The 25,003-nt window shown below is 36.6% G+C and overlaps 1 protein-coding gene across 1 annotated transcript in view; it reads right to left on the bottom strand.

Annotated features, from left to right (window-relative positions):
- Arfgef1 (ARF guanine nucleotide exchange factor 1) overlaps positions 1-25,003 on the bottom strand; it is a 113,876-nt gene that overhangs the window by 62,602 nt on the left and 26,271 nt on the right. Inside the window, exons 6-13 of the mRNA XM_076924372.1 lie at positions 19,381-19,657; positions 14,979-15,080; positions 10,162-10,337; positions 9,478-9,611; positions 5,471-5,705; positions 1,268-1,367; positions 1,055-1,194; positions 843-951 (exon numbers count right to left, since the gene is read on the bottom strand). Of these exons, the coding sequence (XP_076780487.1) occupies positions 843-951; positions 1,055-1,194; positions 1,268-1,367; positions 5,471-5,705; positions 9,478-9,611; positions 10,162-10,337; positions 14,979-15,080; positions 19,381-19,657 (1,273 nt within the window). The remainder of the gene's footprint in view (positions 1-842; positions 952-1,054; positions 1,195-1,267; positions 1,368-5,470; positions 5,706-9,477; positions 9,612-10,161; positions 10,338-14,978; positions 15,081-19,380; positions 19,658-25,003) is intronic.

Below are 25,003 nucleotides of genomic sequence, written 5' to 3'. Positions count from 1 at the left end.
GTGCTAACACCTGTTTAAAATCCAAATCGTGCCCCAACATTATCTCTTACTAGCATAACATCATAGAGAACTGCAGCGAACTCTCAAATATGTCTCTGAAAATGTCCAGAACCAGACTTCCAAATGAAGACTATTATTTCCTGGGAGTTGTTCTTTCCGAAAGAAATTAAATGCATCTTTTAAATTGCATTTCTACATGTCTATAATGAAAAAAATAAGGAAAATGTCTTTAAATCAAAATTCCTTCCTGTCTTTCTTGGTCTAGGCATCTCAGCAATGGGAAGAGATACTTCTAATGTGGGCTTTAATTGTGGAGTAAAAAGAATCTTTGGAAAACTAGGCTTATGTGCTTTCTTTAGTAATTTGTATGAAAGAAAAATGAAGCCCACAGAGTACAAGGACTGTGTCTGGTTTCAATTTTGTTTCTGATATAAAGTCAACATTTCCTGTGAGCAATCAGGCAAAACAAAGTATCAGAGACAATTATTTTATTAACTTGGAAAAATTGCAAATTGAACATTTTTTCAGATTTTGGCAAAATTAATGAATATTAGTTCTTTCCTCTCACTGTATTTTAGAAGTATAATGTGATTCTTGAGGCCAATTTGAAGGCAGTACTGTTTTTCTTTAAATTCCAGTATTTCCCCTTTTATTAAACTACTGCAAGACAAATGAAATTAAAAATAAAGAAATAAATGTAAGTTGAAACTAATTTTAATGCTTACAAAGACATTTTATGTTATGTAAATAAATACAAGACTACTTTAATGACATCTTTATATATCTTCTAACATATCACTGACTTAAAATAGTGTAGAATTCAACTAAAAATATTATCTTACCAAGGGTAGTTTGAGAGTTGGGATTCACATACTGATCCTTACTCCACTCAACCATACACTTCAAAATTGAAACTAAACATTCTAACCCTTTTTTCCGCAGGCTCAATTCCTATAATAATTCAGAAATAGAATAAAGATCATTTAAGAACATGCACATCTCATCGTTGGAAATATTTAAAAAAAAAAAAAAAAAAACCCAAAACAACTCTTACCTGAACATTACTCATACCAAGTTCTTGACTGCCCCTTCCTTGGGCAATCTTTGACAGGTCATTTACTAGTCTTTCAAATATATTTGCTGCATTCAGGTCACAGTCATAATTTACATAAATATCCACCACACTCTGAGCATCTGTGATAAGAGAATAATCTTAGACTACGAGCACATTTCACTGCAGGAAATAATAAACATTAATTCCAAATACCTGCACAGATCCTTGTCAGTGTCTGAATAACCATCCACTTATGGTCAAATGAGCTTGTAGATGTTTCCAAAATGTACAGGAAAATTTCTTTAAAGAATACCTGTGACAGAGGAAACATCTCTTTAAACTACTATTTAATATAGAATGGACTGCCCTTCAAATAGCCAGAGATCTAGAGTAGAGGGGAGGACCTAGGCTCCTTTGGCATTGGACTTTTAGTTCTGTCTCTCAACACCAGCTTTCTCGGCCACTGGAGAGCCTTGACAAATGAAATGTACAAAGATATGGAGTTCTTCTGGGTGATAATTTCTTACATATAAGTATAAACTAACATACCTGTTTCTTATTCATCTGTTATCATTTGACACTGGTACAAAGCAGTTCTAAATGCTCCTAGATTTCAATATTGCTCTAAAAAAGATCTAACGTTTATATGTGCTTTTATATTTTTCTAATTACTCATAAAAATAAAAAAATCCTTATTCAAGACACTTTTTCTCACTATTCTATATGCTGAATATTATCAAGCAACATTGATCTAATGAAGAAAATTTCCACCTGAAAGCTAATACTAAAATTTCAATCATTTTGGAAACTGACTATGACCTAAGACCAGCTAAAATCAAAACATATCAGCATGTGTACTATGTTCTGTGAATCCAGAAACAATAACATTTACAATAAAAGTGACATCTTTCTCTTTCCCAAGAGTTAGCCAGCCCCATAATGTGTTCTTCTTTTAAAGAACTCAAAACAATTATTCCTATTTTTTTTTTTGTGGACATTAAGCACTATAAAGATATGAACCAGAGCTTTCTCAATAAGCGTTGTCTACACAACACATGTCTTATATGTAAGCATCTAATAAATATCTATGGCCATGACCACAGTTCCCAAACACTGTATCAAATCTTCCCAGAATGCACAGGGATACAAATGTGGCAAAGACAAATGCTGTTTAATCTAAGGAAATTGTTTGGTTTCATTTATACTATACACACACACACACACACACACACACACACACACACACAAACACACATGATATATTCCTTCCAAAGACACCCTCATCTTTGTAAACTTAAGTTTTGATAAGTTAGCATATGAAAACAAGTGCTACAAGAAAATCAGTGACACATAGGGATACAGGTGTATTTTCCAATATGATTTAAAGGTCTAAAAAGATCTAGGAGACACGGTACAAAATGAATGAAAAGCACATATCTTTCCTTCGCTTTCTAAGTATTATTTCTTAAATGTACACAAGATTTAGCTAAACATTTATATATAAATTACCTGCTTACAATTGCTTAATGGACAAAATTCTCCTTTCTAGGTCTGCCTAGAAAGACACTGATGGTGTTGTGAATCAAGGTTTGAAATACTGATTTATAAAAATAACCCAGATTTGTAGAGGTATGAAAAACTATCACTATCTATAGTTTACAAAATTCAAACAAGCAATTCTATTACTGTAATACCCTATGCCTAAAAGGGGGCTTATTTTTTTTTTTTTTTTTTTTTTTGGTTTTTTAGAAAATCAAAACTATGTATTTTTTAAGCAATTAGAACACAAAATGTACAAATAGCTCTGGTATAAGCTTACAATCTTCATATAGGGTATGTTCTCTGAAAGTTACATAAACTACATAATGCCCCCTGGGGGTTTGTCCTTTACTACTTATTCTAGTGCTAAGTGTGCCCCCAATACCTGGAGTCCACATGTAGCCTCCCCCCACCCCCAAGTTAATTTTGATTGGTAAACAAAGATACCAACAGTGAGTAGCTGGGCAGAACAAACATAGGAGGGGTTAGGTTTTTGTGGGGTTAGGGTTAGAGCAGAAGAGGAAAGTGTAGGGGAGGGAAAGGAGAAGCCTCAATGGGTTAGCTGAGCCATAAAACGTAGCTCTGAGGGCTGCCCAACTGAAGCTAAGAACAGCACAGATGAAACATAGTAAGTAATAACCTTGAGTTATCAATAGGAAAGTAGATTCTAACAGCATGGATAATAGGCAGCTGCCCAGCTATTGGGCTGCTTAAGGCATATTGTAAATATAAAAGCTATCAATGTGTGTGTGTTTCATCCAGGAACTCAATAACCAAAGGCTGATAGAAGCCCCAAGCCAGGATTTTAATAATTTCTATTATAAACTACAATACAGTAAAAAATTTATAATTAAAACCTACCATTTAGGAGGCAACAGGAAATTTCTAAAGAGTATTTTCTTTTAAAATTCATTTTTGTAAAAAAATTGCAACTGAAGCTTAATTTTATAATCTTAGCTCTGTAAGAATTTAAAGAATTTATATATCACATGGCTCATTCAAAGAGTCCCTATGAGCTCTCAGTATTCAAAATTTCCCCATATTATCTAATCTTAAGAGAAGTATCTATCATCAAATGAAAGGTGTCTGATTATTACAGTAATAAAAATCCCAAATTTTGAATGAAACTATTTTATTTGTAGTTTCTGAAGACAACAGGGAAAAACTATAAAAAATTTACAACTAATTAAATGCCTGGAATTATTTCACAGATATAACAAATATAGACAATTTGTACCAACTTTTAAACTTAAAACTTAAAATTTAAAGTCCTTACTGTTTCGTTCCCATAAAAATATTGAAATAAAATTTGATAGAAAATATAGAAGAGCAATTTATACAGATAATGCCATTATTTTAACCATGTCAAGGGTAGGGAAAAGGAATGTCTACTGAGCTAATTATTCATCTTCTGGTAGTATGAAATTAACAAAAAATAAAATATGCAGAAGCTGGGGATATAGCCTAGTGGGTAAGAACCCAAATTCAGATCTTCCACATCAGATAAAAAGCTAGACTTGGTGACTTCAGTCCTGGGGCTTTCTGGCCAGCTCATCTAACTGAACAAGTAAGTTCCAGGTTCAGTGAGAGAGCTTGTCTCAAAAATATAAGACAGGGAACAACTGAAGAAGACAACCGACATCAACCTCTGGCTTCCACATGCACACACACACAAATGTTTTTAAAAGACTCTATAACATATCAAATATAATATGAAGGTGAATACTGACCAACAGACAAATAGAAATTTCTAAATTTACATTGTAATGAAAGCAATATTTCAAGGAGTTGGGAAAAGAATCTACCAAATCATAAAAACACAAAATGTTCCTTTTCAACATTGAAGTTTCCCAAAAGGAAGAAAAAGATCTAACTAAGAAACTGATACGACAGTTCCTTATGCAGGCAGACACAGTCAGAATAGAGACTAATTTAGCTTTAAGTTTCTAAAAATATTTGAGAACCAAGAGTGTTCTACTTTAAACATCTCGGGAGAAGACCTTGGGAATAAGATATATACAAATATATGTTTTGGGAAAAAATGTGCAAAGCAAAAATTAACTTTTTTACATGTTACCAAATAACTTAAAAATACATCTTTCAGCCACCTCTACAAAGTCCTTTAAATCTCTGAAGGCCTAAGATGGCACTGCACAGTTCTTTTAAGATAGCTAAATTCAGGCAAGATGGCTCTGTGTGTAAGAGGTCCTGCATATGTAAAGTGTGGGGATGTAAGGTCAAATCACAATACCACATACAAAGCTGGGCTTGGCTGTACGTGTGTACACCCAGCATTTTGGGGTGGAGACACATGGATTCTAGAAGCAGGCTGACCAGCCAGCTTAGCTGAAAACAAAAGGTTTCTGGTCCAATAAGACACCCTGTCTCAAGGAAATATGCTGAATGTGACGAATAAAAACACCTGATGTCCTGCTATGGCCTCCACATGGATAGGAGTACCCAACACTTGTGTACAAGCAAAATACACACACACACACACACACACACACACACGCACGCACGCACGCACGCACGCACGCACACATCACATGTAGAGACAGAGTGTACAACAAATTATTATTATATAACATATATAAAGGAGTAAAGCTATATTGTGAAAATCAGATTGTATTTTCAGCTAGTACAAATTTGCTGAATGCAAAGGCTGTTCATTCATTTTGCATTCTTATTGCTTAACCAACACCTAGTACTTCATAGACACATTAGCTAAATGAATGAACAAAATGAAGCACATAAAAACACATACCTATTATTTCACATTATGGGAAGTTTTCATGTGTTGCTAATGTAACATGAAACATGAAACAAAGGAAACAGTAGTAACCTTAAAATTTAATGTCTAAATGTAGAACATACCTCAATTTGCATCTTCAGATGTGTCTTGAAGTTTGACAACAAAGTAAGAAATATGGAAAGAGAAAGCTCAAAGACCTCTGGAACAGATGAGACTCCGTTTTTTGAGAGTGCAACACACAGATACTGCTTGATAGCATTAATAAACATCTCATTTGTCCTGAAAACAGGTCCTGCATTCTGCAGAATGGACAGAAGCAACTGCAATGAAAGAATCTTGGACCGTAACTCATGAGACCTGAGAGGTGAAACACAAAGCACAGTATGTGGACAAGGTCATGATTGTGGTAATAACAAACTGACCCACAACCACTTTCGTACACACGTCTATACAAACTCAGAAACTTAGCCAAGACTACCACGTGCTTCTCTGTGGCCACATCATTTCAGGACTTCTTTTAATTTTTTTTTTTTTTTTTTTTGAGATTACTATTGCCTAATTTCTCACTCCAAACCTTTCCATATGCTTCTCCGTGCTCTCTTTAAGATTCATGGCCCCAAACACCAATCTCTGACACTATTAACGATACCCTGTTATACCTGCACATAGGAGCCTAGCATGCCTGTTCTCTGAGAGGCTACACCTAGAAGCTGACTCGAATGAATGCGGAGACCCAAACATCGGATGGAGCTTGGGAACTCCTATGGAAGAACTTGGGGAAGGATTGAAGGCACCAAAGGAGTTAGAACTCACAGGAAGACTAACAGAGTCAACTAACCTCTGAACCCTTCAGACTCTGACTGACCCATCAACCAAAGAGCATATGCAAGCTGGACCTAATTATTTTTATACACACACTTTTTTTTTCTCCCACTGAAAACTATCCCTTAGATTCAAGAGCCCAACGATGTTCTCTGGAAGCACTATTATTTAAAAGGCAGAGCATTAAATGCTGCAGGAATTAATTTTTAAAAATGTATTCTAAATACTGTAGTCACATTTGCATATATGACACCTTATGGCTCTTGATTTCCGCCTTAAAATTTTACAGTTGTGTCAAGTGCTTCACAGCTCTCAGCCAATCTAAGACAACACTTAATGCTGTATCTACAGTTTATCACAAAGCTCCTACCTTCTTTGAAATAAAGCTGGAGAAGTAGTATCAGAATTTTTTATTAAAGTCATGTTTGCCAAATAGCTATTACTCTGAATGTGCTACAAGGGTATTAGTACTCAAAAATGCTGTTTTAAATTACAATGAGAGGCGCGACTGGAAGTAGTCGTTAGAAAGTCCTTACGTTGGGTGCTCCTGCTCCGAGGCCTACATATAACTACTGCTTCCAAGTTACCTTACATTGGTTTTTTTTGCTCGATTCCTATAGTAATTAGATCCTGCAGGCTGCCATTTTCTAATATATGAGTCTTGTTATAAATATACTTTAACTTTCTGTTCTTAGCATTGAATAAAATGCCCTTTAGACAGTATTTGCTTAAAAGATCCACTTGTTCTTGTTTTCAAATAGTTAAGTACTTGTTTTGTACAATACATTTTTTAAAAAGTAAGAATCAAATGATTGTCTTATTTGATAAATTAAACATTTTCTAAAACATGTTTCTCACTATACAGTCTAGACTGGCATTGAACATATGGCAATTCTCCTGCCTCAGCCTCCAAGAGATGGGATGACAAGAGTATACCACCATACTTGGCTAAATTAAACTTCTAATAAGCAACCAAGATGGAAACTTCTGTCTGCAATTTTTTATGAGGTAGTTTCAAATTACAGTAGAATCTGGAAACTCTCCATAGGTCATTGCTTAGCACAGCAAGAAAATAAACAGAAGTAAAGACAAAACTGGGTAACTACAAATATTTCAGATTTTATCAAATCCCAGTTTTGACTTGTGAAAACTAATCATCTGGGAGTAAATCACAGCACAAATGATCTTCATCAATAACCCCAATTCCTTTCTGTAAGTATGTGTACAGGTGGAGACCAAAGGACTGCTTGGAATGCCATTTCTCTGGCACCATCCATATCATTTTTAGATACCGTCTCTCACTGGACTGGAACTTCCCAAGTAGGCTAGGTTGGTTGGCCAGTGAGTCCTAGGGATGTGTCTGGTCCTGTAACCCCCAAACTGGGCTGATAAGTGCATGCCACCAAGTCTGGCTTAAAAAAAAAAAAGGATCAAACTCAGGCTCAGATCCTCATGCCGGCAAGACAAGCTTTGTACCAACTCAGCTTTCTTCCCAGACCTAATACTTCAGATTTTTAAAAAAGACTTGTTTTTACTTGTATGTGTCTATCTGTGTGGTTTTATGTGCATCACATGAATGCAAGTGCACTCAGAAGCCAGAAGAGGGCATTAGATCCCCCTGACCTAGAGTTACACTTGGCTCTGGGCTGCCTGATATGGGTCCTGAGAACCTAACCTGAATCTTCTGTAACCCACTAACTCCAAATTGTTAAAGTTGTTTCTTCTTATAGTAATCTTCATCAATTCAGAATGAAATGCCAAAATTGTCAATTTTTTAATGAGAAAGTTCTTTTTTCATACTAAGGAACTATATTAAAATACATTCTTATTCAGTATATTATTAATAACTTTAATTCTACTTCCATCAAGTTCCTATTTTCAAAATACTGAAGAAGCAACTTGAGATTTGGGTCTCAAAACATTTTAAAATTTTAATTTAAAACTGAAACATGCTTCTCCTTAAAGTAGAACAATGTGACAGAATAAAATTATAGAAAATATGTGTTTTGCACAAACTTACACAGTTTTCAAAGCATTTTTTCTGTGTGTGTGTGTGTGTGTGTGATGTTTCTATATGCACACATTCTTACATGAGTGTGGGCAAGCTATGTTTGTGTAGACATGCCTGCATACATGAGGTCAGAGGCTTTGGGTGCTGGTTCTAACCTTCTACCATATTTGTAACAGGGTCTCTACCATTTGCTGCTGTGAGCACACTAGGCAAACTTCTGAGGATTTACAAGGATTCTAGGATCTGAACTCAGATGTGCAGTTTTTATAGGAACCATCTCTAGACTTTAGTTGCATTTAAACACTCCAAAGACTTTTTTTTTTTATTTAAGTAGGAATGTTTACATTTTCCTCTATTTTGATATCATTTTCATTCCTTCTCTAAACATCCTTTTGCTAGAAATTCTCCTAAAACTGTCAATGTAATATATCCTACAACAATAAAGAATAGGTCATTCTTTTAACTCTAAGCCTTAAATGCAATCAGAAATAAACTTGAAATTATATTACCATCCACAAAATATGACCCTTTCCTAATGTTGAACTTTGCTTTCAATTGCTGTGATAAAACACTAATCAAAGGCAACTTGGAGAGTGAAAGAGTTTATTTGGCTTACATTTACATGCCAAAGCCCATCAAAGAAAATCCAGAGCAGGGACTGAAGCAGAGGCCATGGAGTGCTATTTACTGGCTTCCTCCTCATGGCTTATTCAAACTGCTTTCTTCTAGAACCCAAGACCCAGAGTTGGCCCCATTCACAGTAGCCTGGTCCTTCTCACACCTATCATTAATCAAGAAAATGTCCCAGAGTCCTGCCTCATAGTCCAATCTAATAGAGACAATTCCTCAACTGGGACTCCTTCTTCTGAGATGGTTTCAGCTTGTGTCAAAATTAAAAAAAAAAAAAAAATACTATATTTGATGGAAATTAGATAACTTATATCAACGATCTTAATAGAAGTGGAGATAAAAATCATCTTAAGATAATGTATCAGATTGTAATAGTTCCAAAGTTACTCAGAATATTGAAATTCATTGAGTGACTTATTCATTCAGTAACATATATTGACATCTACTGTGTATTCACTATTCTGTATTGCTGCCCATCTTTTCTCAAATAGTGTAAGGTATATATTCTAAAAGTTTGGGAACCTATTATTTTTGGTATGTATTTTTTAAAACAAAAATTTATTTAAAGATTCCACAGGACAAGAAGAACAAATGAAAATGCAAACACTATATTTATAGTACACTTTAAGCTTAAAAACCTCTTAAACAAAATGGCTAATGACTTACTTTGGATCTGGTGGTCCATCTGACAGTGGTTTCATTGACAGCTTACACAATGACCTGAACACTAGAAAGGCATCCTTTTGTAAAATGTGGGAAAACTTAGCACCAGGTGAAGGTCCTGAAGAATTTCCAGATTCCTAAACAAGTTAATATACCATGAAAATAAAGAAATGTCCCATCATAAATCATTTAGCCTTCTAGCAGTTTTCAATGAACTCTAATATGGTAAAGTTGTTTACTGGATAAGGTCAACCTAACCAAGAAAATCTCTAGAATCCTTCATCTGCAAACATAAAGACCAGAACACATAAAACAGAGCAGTCTGAACACCTGCCACTCCTGACTTCTGTGAACCTCTTATCAGAGGCTCCATTAAAATGCCCTCCATTCCCACCTTTTCCCTATGAGACTATAATTTCTCCATAATTTGTGAAAAAGAATGTTCCTGTTAAATATAATTTCAGTGGGGAATAAGGGGTTGTGAACACAGATGAAACACAATCACAGTTGAAATGTGGCCATTAATACATCTTAAAAGAACAAACTGCTCTAAGTTATAGTAATAAGAAGTCTACTCAAAACCCCATTTCCACAAGCTGAAATCAGACACAAGCATCAGCCAGGAAGGTTGGCTCAAGCTACTGGCAGACCATCCATCTCCTCCTCCCCATCTCACCCCATATATACCTGAGTATCATTGGAGGAGACAGACAACCGGTCGTCAGGTAGTGATGGTGTATATGCAACAGAAATGGGTGTTCCCGGGATTCCGTTGGCCTGGATGTTTTCACTGTCACTACCATCCTCTACAGTTCCAGTGTTGCCATCTGTACTTGCACTGACAGCCGTCCCTTCTCCCATGTCTAAAATGGCAAGAAAAGAAACTCAAGTACATCTGAATAAGTCACAGTATGCTTAAAACCAAACAGACAAACAAGCAAAACCCAGTCTATCTAAAATGAAACAGCGACCAAAAAGAAAAGTAAAATATGTATTGGCACACTTTTTAAATGTATGTATTTACTAAAGTGCAAATATCCACTTAGCATGCTTCCCAACATGGTCTATAAGTTGCACTGGCAGTAAACACACTTAGCTGATAGAAGGTTATTCTAGAAGGACATAAGCAGAGGCCGATTTTTAATTATACACTAACTCACTAAACTGGGCTCTGATGAATGCTAAAACACTGATATGTTTGGCTGAACTTCAGATATTATCCATTTCTTCTCAAATACTCAATTCTTTTTGATAAAGGCCAGAGGACTTGTAACTCAAATCAAATACAAATAAGGTTAATATGTGAAGTGTGTACTGAGATGAGTCTGGATTTAAAAAAAAAAAAAAAAAAAAAGGAACATCAGAGGCAAATATTTGTGGCAAGTGGGAAAATTCTTAAGTATATTAGATATTTTTGAAAAGATGACAATCTCCCTAGGTGTGAAAATAAAATTGAGGTTACATATAATAATGTCCTTATTACAGAAAAAATATATCTGGACATTATACAGGGGTACAATGATATAATGAACACAACCAATTTTCTAATGGTTCAAAAGACTTATATATGCACGCTATGTGTAAAGGCAGAAAGTAAAGGTTGCAAAAGTGTTAGTGAGTCTCGATAAAGGTGCTCATAACACTGCTCTTTGGAATTTTCTCTACATTTGAGACTTTCCTAAGTAAATGTTGCAGAATGAGGAAACTCCTACTTCCTAGTCTATATTTGTATTAGGTACTCAAAAAGATTGTTTGGTAAGACATCAGACAGTATATACCTCAGGTTTTATAAATCACATAGTCTCTACTGTAACTATGCATGGCTGTGTTACAATGATTCTTTTATAAAAACAGGTGGGGCTGGAGATGTACCAACACTAGAACACTGGCCTAGGATGCTCCAGGACTTAAGTCTAACCTCAACACTCTCCAAACAAGAAGAATTGGCACATAAGCTTATAATGTGCCAAGCCCTGACTGGTAATGCACTATTTTAAAAGGATATATGGAATCAGAACACTCTTATTTTCTCTTTAACTATAATGTTTTAAATGTTTTATAGTTTTTATTAATATTCCTAATACTGTAGTGTCTTTCTTTAGTCTCTATTCTTTCTCACTGGATAACCTTGGGACTTCCACTACCAATTTTAATAGACTAACACTTGTTATGACTTAGGTCTCACAGGATCATATGTTCAGGGTTTAATACCCAGATGGTGATGTTACTTTGGAAGCTACTTTACTTTGTAGGAAGTAGGTCAATAGGCCTATGTCTGTAAAGGCTGTCATGTCCACCCCCAAACCCCTGCTTTCTGTCCCTTATGAGGTGAGCTGCTCTCCCACCACATATTCCCTAGCATGATGTTCTATCTCACCACAGCCCAGAAGCATCAGGGCCAAATAAACATACCCTGGAATTGGGAGCCAAATACTTATTTCTCCCAGATACTGTCACGTGACAAATGGACTAAGAACATGAATACTAAGAAATAACAGCTGCTACTATGGTTATACTAGCAATGCAAGTTAAAAGTTTTGGGGGCAAATTTTTAGGAAGAACTTGGAAAAGTTTGGGAAGTGTGCTAAATAAAGCCTAGAATAGTGGTTCTTAACCACCCTAATGCTGCGACCCTTTAATTCAGTTCCTTATGTTGTGGTGATGCCCAACTATAAAATCATTTTGTTGATATTTCATAACTATAATTTTGCCACTTGTTTGAATTCTAATGTAAATATCTGATATGTAACACCACAAAGGGGTCATGACCTACAGGTTGAGAACCAATGGTCTAGACATTTGTAAGCAGAATGCAATGGTCTCAGAAAACCAGAATGCTGATAAAGGAGTAACCAGTGAAGACTGAACTTGTGTGTTATCAGGAGGGTATCAGGAATTGGCCTAGAAGCATCTTTAACCAGATCCACTAGCACTTTTGCTACCTTTGCTCATACCTTTATGTCTTTACACATAGCATGGATATACAGGCTTTCTGAACCGTTAGAAAATTGGTTGTGTACATTATGACACTATGGCAAAAAAAAACAAAAACAAAAACAAACAAACAAAAACCCCCAAAACAACAACAACAACATGTCTACATTTTATGTGTGTCCTGAAACTCTATAGGATGTAGAATTTGCAGGGACAGACTAACCTAGTGGAGACAATTTCATGGCTGTCCAGCAATCAAGCTGTGGCATAGTGATTACTGGCTGTTTTTAGTCAGGTTGTAATGGGAATTGGGAGGGGAAAATAAAATAAGCATGGGCGAAGCCACAGAGGCAGTGGCTAGCTTTGCTTTCTGGGGCGCATGACCACATCATGCCTTGGATGCCTAATGTGCAGCCCCAGGATTCACTCCTCTTCCTGATGTGCTGCAGCATTTTTTTTTTGCTCCCAGTCCTCCGTATGGAATGGGAAAGTTATATAGCTTGCTGTTTGATCTTAAGGGACTCATGGTTATAAATCTGCTTTGGTGAAGACTTTTAAACAATGCCGTAACTGCCAGTACTTTGGGAACTCATGGAATTACACTAACTGCATTTTACAGCATTAGATGTTCATGAACTTTTCAGGGTAAAGAACAGAATGTTCTATATGAAAGGTCCATCACAGCCTCATGTGCTGAGGCATGGTTCTTAGCTTGTGGCACTATTTTTTTGGAGGTACCATTAGTTGGTGGGTACTGGTTGAAGTAGTCCCTGGGAGATGGGCCCCTCACTCTTCTTCTTTGCTTCCCACCTTCCTGGAGAAAAGTTGCTTTGTTCCAGCACATGCTTCCTGCCATGAGTCTGCCTCACTACAGCCCAGGAGCACTACAACTGAGTGATCGTAAACTCAAATCCCTTAAAATGTGAACCAAAATATATCTTTTCTCCCCTCAAGTTACTTTCTCAAATACCTATCACAGTGACATAAGCTTACTAACAATGCGCCAGTAGCACCTGCTCTCTGTTTAGGAAAAGTGCTAATTTGCATTGTGTTTATACACGACTATACAGATAAGGACAAATTCAGTGTGCCAAAAGTATTAACGCTTTTCCCCAAGTACCTTCTATACTATCACTTAATTCTGCCAATAGTATTACTAAACATCTAGTGTGTTGATAGTATAACTGGGATGCTATCAATGAAGAAAAGAGGTAACATCTTAGAAAAGCATACTTTAAGTGTTGTCCTTTAGCTAATTTTTGTTATCTTAGATTTTAGAGTGTTTCTCTAGAGCTGATCAATATGGCTCACTGAGGTACAAACATTTGTAGAAACAGTTTGCACCATGATGAACCAACTTTTCTTTTGAGAGCCTGGACTTTTAGTGCATGTTAGGCAGAAAGCACAATGTGTCAGCAATTAAGATTTTAGTCCTCATGGTTCAAATACATACTAAACATTTTGCTAATATTTAATATTTGAAACTGGAGGAACTAAGAATATCCTAGTTCCTGAAAGTAGACTGCTGATTTCCTCTACAGTTTACCTCCTGTCTCTCATCTGTCTCTTCCTTTAATGGTATTACTCTGTACCTTTGGCTGTAATAAAACTTCTCAATGAGGACAACGCTTATGTTGAGTCATGTGAGTCTTCTTGGTGAATCACCACACTGTGGAGTAGCCCTGGAGCTGTGTGTGACATCCTCATTTTCTCTTCTTTAGCTAGTTAAGTTATCTTAGCATTCCTGCTTTCTTCCACTTTGCAGTCTTACTACCAGACTACTGTGCAAGTCTCTTTAGGGCTTCCTTTTTTTCAGACTTGGTTTAGATCTGCTCATCAAAATTCTCAGTTCTAAACTCTCTAATTTGTCCTAGAATAAAATCCAAAGTCCTAATCTTGGAACTTATAACCCTGTTAAATTGCTTCTATAATTTTTTCTATTATCTGACATCACAAGTATTATACCAAATCACCCCTCTTAAACTAATCATTTTCTTTATGCTACCCAGACACTCAATGCTGCCTCTTTTATCAGATCCACTGCTGTGACTCATAGAGCATATATCTGAATAGCCCTTTTTGTAGTTAGCAGTGGCCTCAGAGAGTAAGTGAAGTCCAAATATGCTAAAGAAAGGTGACTTTAAAAGAAGAACGTGGCAAAATACTTTAAATAAAAAATATAAAAATTTTACATGGAGAAAAAGTCCTATGCTGAAGTTATTACAGCAAACTGTGGAAAAAGATGTGCTTACTGGTTTGCTGATATACACAGACACAGATGTTCTGTCAACAGGGCATGGGAAGGCATTGCACCTGCACACTGTGGAAAGGAAAAGGAGTAGATACAGGGTTTGATGCTCTCTGGTGGCTGAAAGCATCTTCTAGAGATCTTAGAAAGCAGTCTGAATGGGACTGGGAGGGGCACACTGCATGTGGCAGACATACACATACATACAAACATTAATTTCAGAATTTACAATTTTACTTCTTTGCTTCCATATTATAGTATTTCCATGGTCAGATAAAATCCTATGAAACAGAATCAACTAATTTCAGATGAAGTACACTACCTCCAACAATGATGGTTACCATTTCTTCCACAATGCTCTGTACAATATCATGTGGCTTTTCCTCACAATCTCCATCATACAAGATATCATTTTTAGATAATGCTTTGAAAGACAAAAATTTGAGACAACATTATTTTAACTTTCTAAGAAACCTCTACCAGACATGCATAATGAAACACTTGAAAAAAAATTAAATGGGTATAAATATTTTGGGATACTACCTTGTTAAATTTTCAGAATTTGTAACCAAATCAATACTCTTAAGTATTTTTAAAATTCAAACCCACTTTAACAAGGTTCTATTTGATCAGCTTTTAAACTACTATTCAACTTAACGAGACTCCATAGATTAGTCCTACAAAGAACCAAACTTCTAATGGTATTCTAAATGAGGCACTTTTAATGTCTTGTGCACATTAACATGTACTTAGTACATATATGTCTGTACTAAACCTTATCCAACATCAAACTAAAGTAACTAAATCTTATTTGATATAAATGTTAATACTTCATTTTACTACCGAAAATACCTAGAGACAGATATTGAGCCAACTTGGGATAACAATAATGTTTTGCTCATTCTTGCTTTGCAAAAGAAACTACACTTCCAATATAAAACTGAATTCATGCTTTTTGCAGGACTCCTGAGCAGCTAAAGAAAACAATGGAATCTGAAAGCTTCTATAGATAACTACAAACAGGATGCTGAAAGTATCTCAAGGTGGTTCAATTAGTACTTTCGGATGCTCCAGGAACCTGGCAAACCCCCCCCCCCCCCCCGCCCCATGGCAAATAGCTGCCAACTTTGTTACCTGCTGGCTACAGTAATGTCTCCACTGCTCCCCATGTAGACTATTACAAAGCATTATGACTTAACAATGCTGTTTTCCCAAAATCTGTCCTCTCTATAATTGTGCTGTTTTAAATCTACTACCTCCCACATTCTACAAAATAGTGTCACAATGAAAAATTTGTTAAGTGTGTTCAATTAGTAACCTTACCAGAAAAAAAATTAGCCTTTAGATTCCTCTGTGTGGAAAAAAAAAAGTCTTAAGTGTAGGTATTTTTCTACCATTTCTAAGCTTCTATTTTTATGCTATAGTTGGCTAAAACACCTTCAGTCTGAAAACTATAATTTTTCTAAAAAAGATTTACTTATCTATTTTATGTGTTATGAGTACATTGTAGCTGTCTTCAGACACACCAGAAGAGGGCATCAGACCCCATTACAGATGGTTGTGAGCCACCATGTGGTTGCTGGGAATTGAACTAATGACCTCTGGAAGAGCAGTCAGTGATGAGCCATCTCTCCAACTCTGAAAACTATCTCAATGTGAGTAAATATACAGAACCACTACCTAAAAGTATCTACAATATAGTATATTAAAGTATTCATGTGAAGTGATAAATATATATAATACACAAGAACTGCCTAGAGAAGTTGGCAATAGCTATAATATGATATAATAATAACAAATAATATGCAACTTCACACAGTAATAAAGTTGTGCTCTAGACCATGCACTCTGACCCAAAGGTTATTTATACCAGATGTTAGAACAATGCCTCCATGGTCAAAATAATCACAATGCCTTATTGACAATCCTGCAATCTACAAGACATCTACAGTGGTGTCTTTACACATAGTACATGTGTCTCTGTCACAGTCCATGTTTTGTGTGTTAGAAAAATTTTCCCTATTTTCTAGCTAATCATTTTTATCAACTACAATTCAACTAAAACAGCATTGCCTTCTCTATAACAGTATTTTCCTAATTCTCCTCAGCCTAACTACCTAAGCATGCTACCTCTAGGAAACCATACATTATACCTGTTCATGATCATCAGACCCTTTAGGTAGGCTAAAAGCAGTAAACACACTAAAAGCAATAGCTGTATCTATCATTTTAACCCCAAATTCTAGCACTTAGAACATAAAACACAGATTGCTCAACGTGTTTGCTAAATGTAGTAACAAATAAAATCCCACTTTTGTCAGAGATCAGCCCTTTGAATCAACTTAGAGATGCAGTAAAAAGTGGGATCAATTTTGTCAAAAGCAGTTTAGACAAAACACATGGTGGATTCACTTGGTGGTAGCTTACCTAGTGTGAATAGCTGGTTTGCCTAAGGTAGCTTTTTCAAATTAAGCAAAAAGAAGACTGGAAAGATGGCTCAGTTAGTAAAGCGCTTGTCATGGAAGCATGAGGACCTGAGTTTGATACTCAGAACTCATAAAAAATAAAAAAGTTCGGGTCAGCACTAGGGAAGCAGAGGCAGATGCAGGAAGATCTCGGTGAGTTCACGGTTGGTCTATACAACACATTCCAGAACAGCCAAGGGTCCATAGCAAAACACCACCTCAAAACAAAACTACCAGCTATGTATCAAAGGCAAATGCTTTACCCCAGAAGACCTTTTTTTTCCAGGAATACGTAACTATACTAGGTGCTAAGAATAAATAGAGGCTGAATGCTGAAGTATAAATAAGACATTTATACCATCACCTATAAAGATCAAGAAAACTGCAGATGAGGGAACCAAAACAATGTAAGAACACTGAAAGAGGGGTTACAGAATGCTACATTTCTTCTAGGCATGATATAACCATTCCAATCATGGACTCAAAGCAACTGTACTTGCTTACACACAACCTGCAGAAGAATGAGCCTGTTAATGGTCAACCAGATGGGGGAGGGGCTCAAGAGATGTCCTTCCCCCAGGTCTGACTGAACTAGCCATCACTGATAGATTCTAGAAACTGGGGAGTCACTCCCCACTATCCACTGCCATCAGGGCTCTCTGGTAAGACCACTACACTCCAACGGAGAATCATATACTCAGTTACATTGATGATCTGGTTAAACACACTGGGTCACAAAACAAACAAAAACATGAATATGAAAAGGGATAGATGTATAGAGAAGATGGTTGAGAAGTTAGAGTAATCAGAATGCATTGTATACATGTAAACTGTGCACAGCAGTGTGCACTTATAACATTGGTTTGGGGGAGGCAATGACAGGCAGATCCTTGGGGGCTACTGCCTATCCAGCCCAGCCTCACTGGCAAATCTCCAAGCCAGTCAAGAGTCCCTATTTCAAAATAAAATGGGTTGCACCCAAGGAAAAATGCTTGAAGTTGGTTGATTTTTGGCCTCTACACATGAATGTATATGCATACACCTATTTATGACAGAGTTCTAAGTAAACATGATTTTAAAGAATGTCAACAGCTAAGGTCTTTCCTCAAATTAAAAAAAAAACAAAACAAAACAAAACAAATTTTAGATGAAGTCTAACTAAGCCCTATCTATCCACAACAGAGAACAACATAATTTCTATCATTTTTCAAGTCAGCCTCAGGAACAAGGAAAGGAAACAACTCCCTGGCAGGCTTAAAAAATAAAGAGAAAATAATTTCATGTGTTTATTTCTATAGAAAAATCTATGTAAAAATTAATTTTATGACAATATAACTTCTCTTACATGGAATTTTTTTGGAAAATGTATCATAGGACTAGGGAGTTGGCTCAGTGGATAAAGCACTTGCTGTACAAACATGAAGAGCTGAGTCTAAATCCCTAGAACCCACAAAATGTCATTTGTCTGTAATCTCTAACATTGAGGTGGGATGTGGAGACAGGAAATTCCCTGAAAATTCCCAGGCTAGCTAGTCTGTCTTAAGCAATGTGGAAAGGCAAAGACTGATATCCAAAATTTGTCTTCTGACCGCACACATATGCACTGTGACACACTTGGACTCTCACACACGCATCATACATACACACAGATTTTAAGAAGAAAAATATTGAGAGAACATCTTAACCTTGCTGACTTCTGTAGCTATATTTTAGACAAATTTTTCTGTGTTACTTGATTAATCAAAATTGTTTTTGTATTTAATTTTGTTATTTTTTTTTTTTTTCTAAAATAGGTATTTGCTGTATAGCCAAGGCCAATCTCAAAGTCATAATCTTTCTGCGTCTGTCTCCCAAGTACCGGGATAACAGGCACAATACTTTCTAAACCAATAATGATGTTAAATTTTCAAGTCTAACAGCCCTTACTGAGTGGATCCTGTTTGCTATAAAACTGAAAAAGAAAACCCAAGTAACTATGTTATCTTGTAACAGATATTTATGATTCTGTTTAGAAAAGTGTGTCTCTTCCCAAGGAAGTCTATAGATCACATTACTTGTGAGATGTTAATGAAGGTGCAGTATCAATAAGAGATATGGTGCAGGTTGACTCGAACTGGCTTTACCACTAACAGAAAAGATCACAATTATCAGAGACTATTTGGTAACCATTATTTTTCTACATGCAGTGAAAACTCATCCCATCACGTCCCTTAAACCAAGTCCCCACAGCCCCATCTCACAGCCCCAGCTCAAGATTACTTTCAGCTGCAGTTGCCTGATCAGCTTCTGTCTGCTCATTTTCTGCACTGGAAATATCAGATCCGTTTTCAGGCTCTGTATCATCTTGGAGACTTTTATCCACATCATGTGTTTGGGGATCAAGATCCCCTTCATGCTCTTGGGCTATATGATCAACAGTCTGAGGTGGCAAATATCTAAGATGAGGTGACTCTGGCTCATGATGGCTTACTGGAGACTGTAACAAATGATGCTGCTGCCGATGTCTTTCTCTTTCCATTTGTTTGGCTTCCTGTAACTGGAAAGAACAAAATGATTTCCGGTACTAGTAAAAAAAAGTAGCTTCAACTTCACCTAACTATAAATCCTTTAAATAAGGTATCCTTTTTCTTTGGGCCTGGGAATTATAGGCCATTGGAACCAACATAAAGCATACTAAAAGAAACAATAATACTCCTTAGATGTCTGGAAACCAGTGCGTAAGAACAGGGAGAAAGTCTTCAGTAATATTTTTTATTTGTCGATATTCAGTGCTCAAACTTTACTGTTTTTATTTATATGCATGTGTCCTCATGAGTAAATGCCACAGAGGGTACTGGGACCAAACTGGTGTCCTCTGGAATAGCAGCAAGTGCTCTTAGCTACTGAGCATCTATCTCTCCAGACCTTATATTTGATGTGTGATGTTATGAAAATGTACTTTCTTAACAAAATGAAAACAATTTTAATGCTGCCTAGTAGTAACTGGATTGTTGCCAATAATATATTTACCTAAAAACAAATTAAAAATATCCACCAATAAGAACAAAGTACATCACACATGTATTTATTCATTCATTCTCTCTCTCTTCCTCTCTCCTTTTTGTCTACGTTCCTAAAAATAAAAACTAAAAAGATACACAAGAAACATGCATATGGGGTGGAGATTAGGAAATGATCAAATGGGAAATAAACTTTTCAGTACATACATACCCTTTCACAACATGTTCTGACATTATCATACCAAATACTTTTTAATTTATACAGTGTATTAAAACCATAGTTAGTAAGTAAAATTGCCATGAGGGCTTACATCATTTGGTCCAGTCATCCAGTATGCACAAAAATAATTACATCTATCAATGTTTGTTGTATATAATATCATCTAATTATGTGGCTCACTTAAGAAGATGCTAAAAACGTTAAGCAGAATCCCAATATTTCATATTTTAGAATGTTATTGCTCCTTATAAATCTCTTTTCATTCTTCATGAGCTGACATGAAGGATTATCATAGAATTAATTTCCACAAAAATACTTTACAGTATTAAATAATTCCTCATAACCTCCAATAATATTTCAAACTATATAATTATATTTATAAAAGTAAAATTGAATTAAGTGATTCTAATGTCTAAAAAAAGTGTAAGAACCTTACAGTTAACAGTTTCAAAGTCTTATTTTACAAATAAAGACACTACTAGATGCATAATTAGAATGAAAACAAACTTCTGAGATCAATATGTAGCTTGCTTGTATCAGAGGGATATTCAGTGCAGCTGTGACACCAATTCAATCAATAAATCAGGCTGCTCTCAGCTTTGATGAGAGAAGCTTCCTTTTGCAGTGGGCAGTGGTTAGAGACTCATAACTCAGGGAACTGAGAATAAATGACTATTGAGTGTTTATCCCTAAACAAAACAGCTATGTCAACCTTTCTTGCCTCAAGGTCAAGGAAGAGGGAGTGGAAAGAATGCCAAGAGTCAGAGAGGGTGGTGGAAAAGTGCCATAAAATGCATCTTTTAGACACAAGACGTAGCCTTGTGAAGTCTTATGAAGTCAGGGGAGTGTACATGCAAAAATGTACACCACCAAACCAGCTAGCATCATAGTGTGGATGGAGCTTATGAGCACAGCACCTCGCTGAGGAACCACTGGCAACTATGGCTGCTAGGAAAGGGAAAGTTCACTCTCCTCAGGGATGTGTCCACTGGCAGGTGCCCATGCTCCAGAGGGCACATACCCATACCCATGTGACTGTGGGTAACACTAATTAGACTCAGTAGGTGGTTGTTGTTTTTTTTTAAGGGGGAGGTAGAGAAGAACCAGGCGGTAGCAACATGAGACAGAAGAGTGATGTGTTGGGGGATGGGAGGAAGGACAATGTGGCTAAGACTAAGATGCATCGCTACATGTATAAAGAACAAACAATACCAACATAAAATAAAAGCCACATTTCACACTGTTTAGAGAAAAAAATTATAAGTAAATCAAGGGGGAACTCTAAAATGAACTCTATACTGTTGAACTTGAAACAGATATGTCAGTATAAACACACAGCTATAAAAGTCACATATGGGTGTAGAGATAGGTGGAGGAGAGACTAGAATATAGGCATATTTTCTAGCTGTATTTGCTCAGAAAGCAAGAGCCATAACAGGAGACAACAAACATACTACCTAACTTTGTAAATCCCAGATTTTGGTTTCTAAATAAATATCCTTGCCCTACTGAAGGGGGCAAGCTCCTTGTTGGAATGGTTGATTTCAAAGCTCCTGAAAAGGGAAAAACTAAAAATTAATACAATAAGAATAAGTGACTGTGCTCTGCCCGGCCTGCGGGTGTGTGGACCCTGGATCCTGCCCGAGATATTCTGGAGGCTCCACGGATCCCACAGACAGCTTTAGGTAGGAAAACCCACATACTGCCCTGAGCCCATAGCTGGGTGCTGTGAGTGCTCAGATTCCAGCGGATAATCCCCTCCTCGCCCCTGAGGGCTGGCACTCCCCTTCCGCCCCTCTTCCAGAACTGAGGCCTGCACCAGACCTCTGCCCGGCATGCTGGTGTGTGGACCCTGGATTCTGCCTGAGACATACTGGAAGGTCCACTCAACCCAGAGCCACAGAGGAACAACTGATCTCAGAGCTTCAGACAACATATCCTGAGATATTCTAGAGGAGACACTGTACCAAGAAAAGCAGATGCCTAGCTGGACCGCTACATTGGAGGCACCATATCCTGAGGCATCCTAGAGGTACCACTGTAATCAGTGCAGCTGGAAAAGATCACAGAGACATCTGGACCCCTAGAAGATCAAACACAAGCGAGATAACTGGAAAGACAGGCTTCAGTCAGAGACAGCAAGTACAGGTAGCACTAGAGTTAACCAGATGGCAAAAAGCAAGCACAAGAACATAAACAACAGAAACCAAAGTTACATGGCATCATCAGAACCCAGCTCCCCCATCAGAGCAAGCCCTGAACACCCCATCACACCAGAAAAGCAGGATTCAGAATTAAAATCACTTCTCATGTCGATGATAGAGGACTTTAAGAAAGAAATAAATAACGCTCTCAAAGAACTTACGGAGAGCACTGGTAGACAGATAGAAACCCTTAAAGAGGAAACACAAAAATCCCTTAAGGAATTGCAAGAAAATGCAACCAAACGGGAAAAGGAATTAAACAGAACCATGCAGGATCTAAAAATGGAAGTAGAAACAATAAAGAAATCACAAAGGGAGAATACCCTGGAGATAGAAAACCTAAAAAAAACGATCAGGAGTCAGACACAAGTATCACCAACAGAATACAAGAGATGGAAGAGAAAATCTCATGTGCAGAAGACACCATGGAAAACATTGACACAACTGTCAAAGAAAATGCAAAATACAAAAAGCTACTAACACAAAATATACAAGAAATCCAAGACACAATGAGAAGGCCAAACCTAAGGATAATAGGTATAGATGAGGGGGAAGACTCCCAACTTAAAGGACCAGTAAATATCCTCAACAAAAGTATAGAGGAAAACTTCCCTAACCTAAAGAAAGAGATGTCCATAAATATACAAGAAGCCTACAGAACTCCAAATAGTTTAGACCAGAAAAGAAATACTTCCCGCCACATAATAGTCAAAACATCAAATGTACAAAACAAAGAAAAAATACTAAAAGCAGTAAGGGAAAAAGGCAAAGTAACATATAAAGACAGACCTATAAGAATTACACCAGACTTCTCACCAGAGACCATAAAAGCCAGAAGATCCTGGACCGATATCATACACAAATGTCAGCCCAGACTATATACCCAGCAAAACTGTCAATCATTATTGATGGAGAAACCAAAATATTCCATGAAAAATCCAAATTTACACAGTATCTCAACACAAATCCAGCACTTCAAAGGGTAATTGGTGGAAAACTCCAACACAAGGAGGGAAACTACAACCTAGAAAAAGCAGGAAAGTAATCTTCCAAAAACCATAAAAGAAGGTAGCTATACATATCTCCACTGCCAATAACAAAAATAACAGGAAACAACACCCATTTTTCCTTAATATCTCTTAATATCAATGGACTCAATTCTCCAATAAAAAGACATAGACTATCAGACTGGATAGGTAAACAGGACCCAACATTTTGCTGCATACAGGAAACGCACCTTTGTGGAAAAGACAGACACTACCTCAGAGTAAAAGGTTGGAAAACAATCTTCCAAGCAAATGGTCCCAAGAAACAAGCGGGAGTAGCGATTCTAATATCAAATAAAATTATTTTTCAACCAGAAGTAATCAAAAAAGATAAAGAAGGACACTTCATATTCATCAAAGGAAAAATGTACCAAGAGGAACTCGCAATTCTCAACATCTACGCCCCAAATGCAAGGGTACCCACATACATAAAAGAAACTTTATTAAAGCTTAAAGCATACATTGCACCCTACACAATAATAGTGGGAGATTTCAACACCCCACTCTCAGCTATGGACAGATCATAGAAACAAAAACTAAACAGAGACGCAATGAAACCAACAGAAGTTATGAACCAATTGGACTTAACTGATATCTATAGAACATTTCATCCTAAAACAAAAGAATATACCTTCTTCTCAGCACCTCATGGTACCTTCTCCAAAATAGACCATATAATTGGTCACAAAACAGGCCTCAACAGATACAAAAAGATTGAAATAATCACTAGTACCTTATCAGACAACCATGGACTAAGACTTGTCTTTGACATGGACAAAAACAACCGAAAGCCCACATACACGTGGAAACTGAACAATGCTCTACTCAATGATAACTTGGTCAAGGAAGAAATAAAGAAAGAAATTAAAGACTTTTTAGATTTAAATGAAAATGAGGACACATATCAAAATTTGTGGGACTCGATGAAAGCAGTACTAAGAGGAAAAATCATAGCTCTAAGTGCCCACAAAAAGAAAATGGAAAAAACGTACATTAATAAATTGACAGCAAACCTGAAAGAGTTAGAACAAAAAGAAGCTAATATACCCAAGAGGAGTAGACAGCAGGAAATAATCAAACTCAGGGCTGAAATCAACCAAGTTGAAATAAAAAGAACTATACAAAATATCAACAAAATCAGGAGCTGGTTCTTTGAGAAAATCAACAAGATAGACAAACCCTTAGCCAGACTAACCAAAGGGCACAGAGACAGTACTCAAATTAATAAAATCAGAACTGAAAAGGGAGACATAACAACAGAAACAGAGGAAATTAAAAAAATCATCAGATCCTACAAAGGCCTATACTCAACAAAATTGGAAAATCTGGATGAAATGGACAATTTTCTAGACAGATACCAGGTACCAAAGTTAAACGAGGAGCAGATAAACCATCTAAACAATCGCATAACTC

This window comes from Arvicanthis niloticus, chromosome 25 (assembly GCF_011762505.2).
Source record: "Arvicanthis niloticus isolate mArvNil1 chromosome 25, mArvNil1.pat.X, whole genome shotgun sequence".
Lineage (NCBI taxonomy): Eukaryota > Metazoa > Chordata > Mammalia > Rodentia > Muridae > Arvicanthis > Arvicanthis niloticus.
Note: the sequence above shows the minus strand (reverse complement) of the source record. Positions and strands in the feature narration are given on the sequence as shown.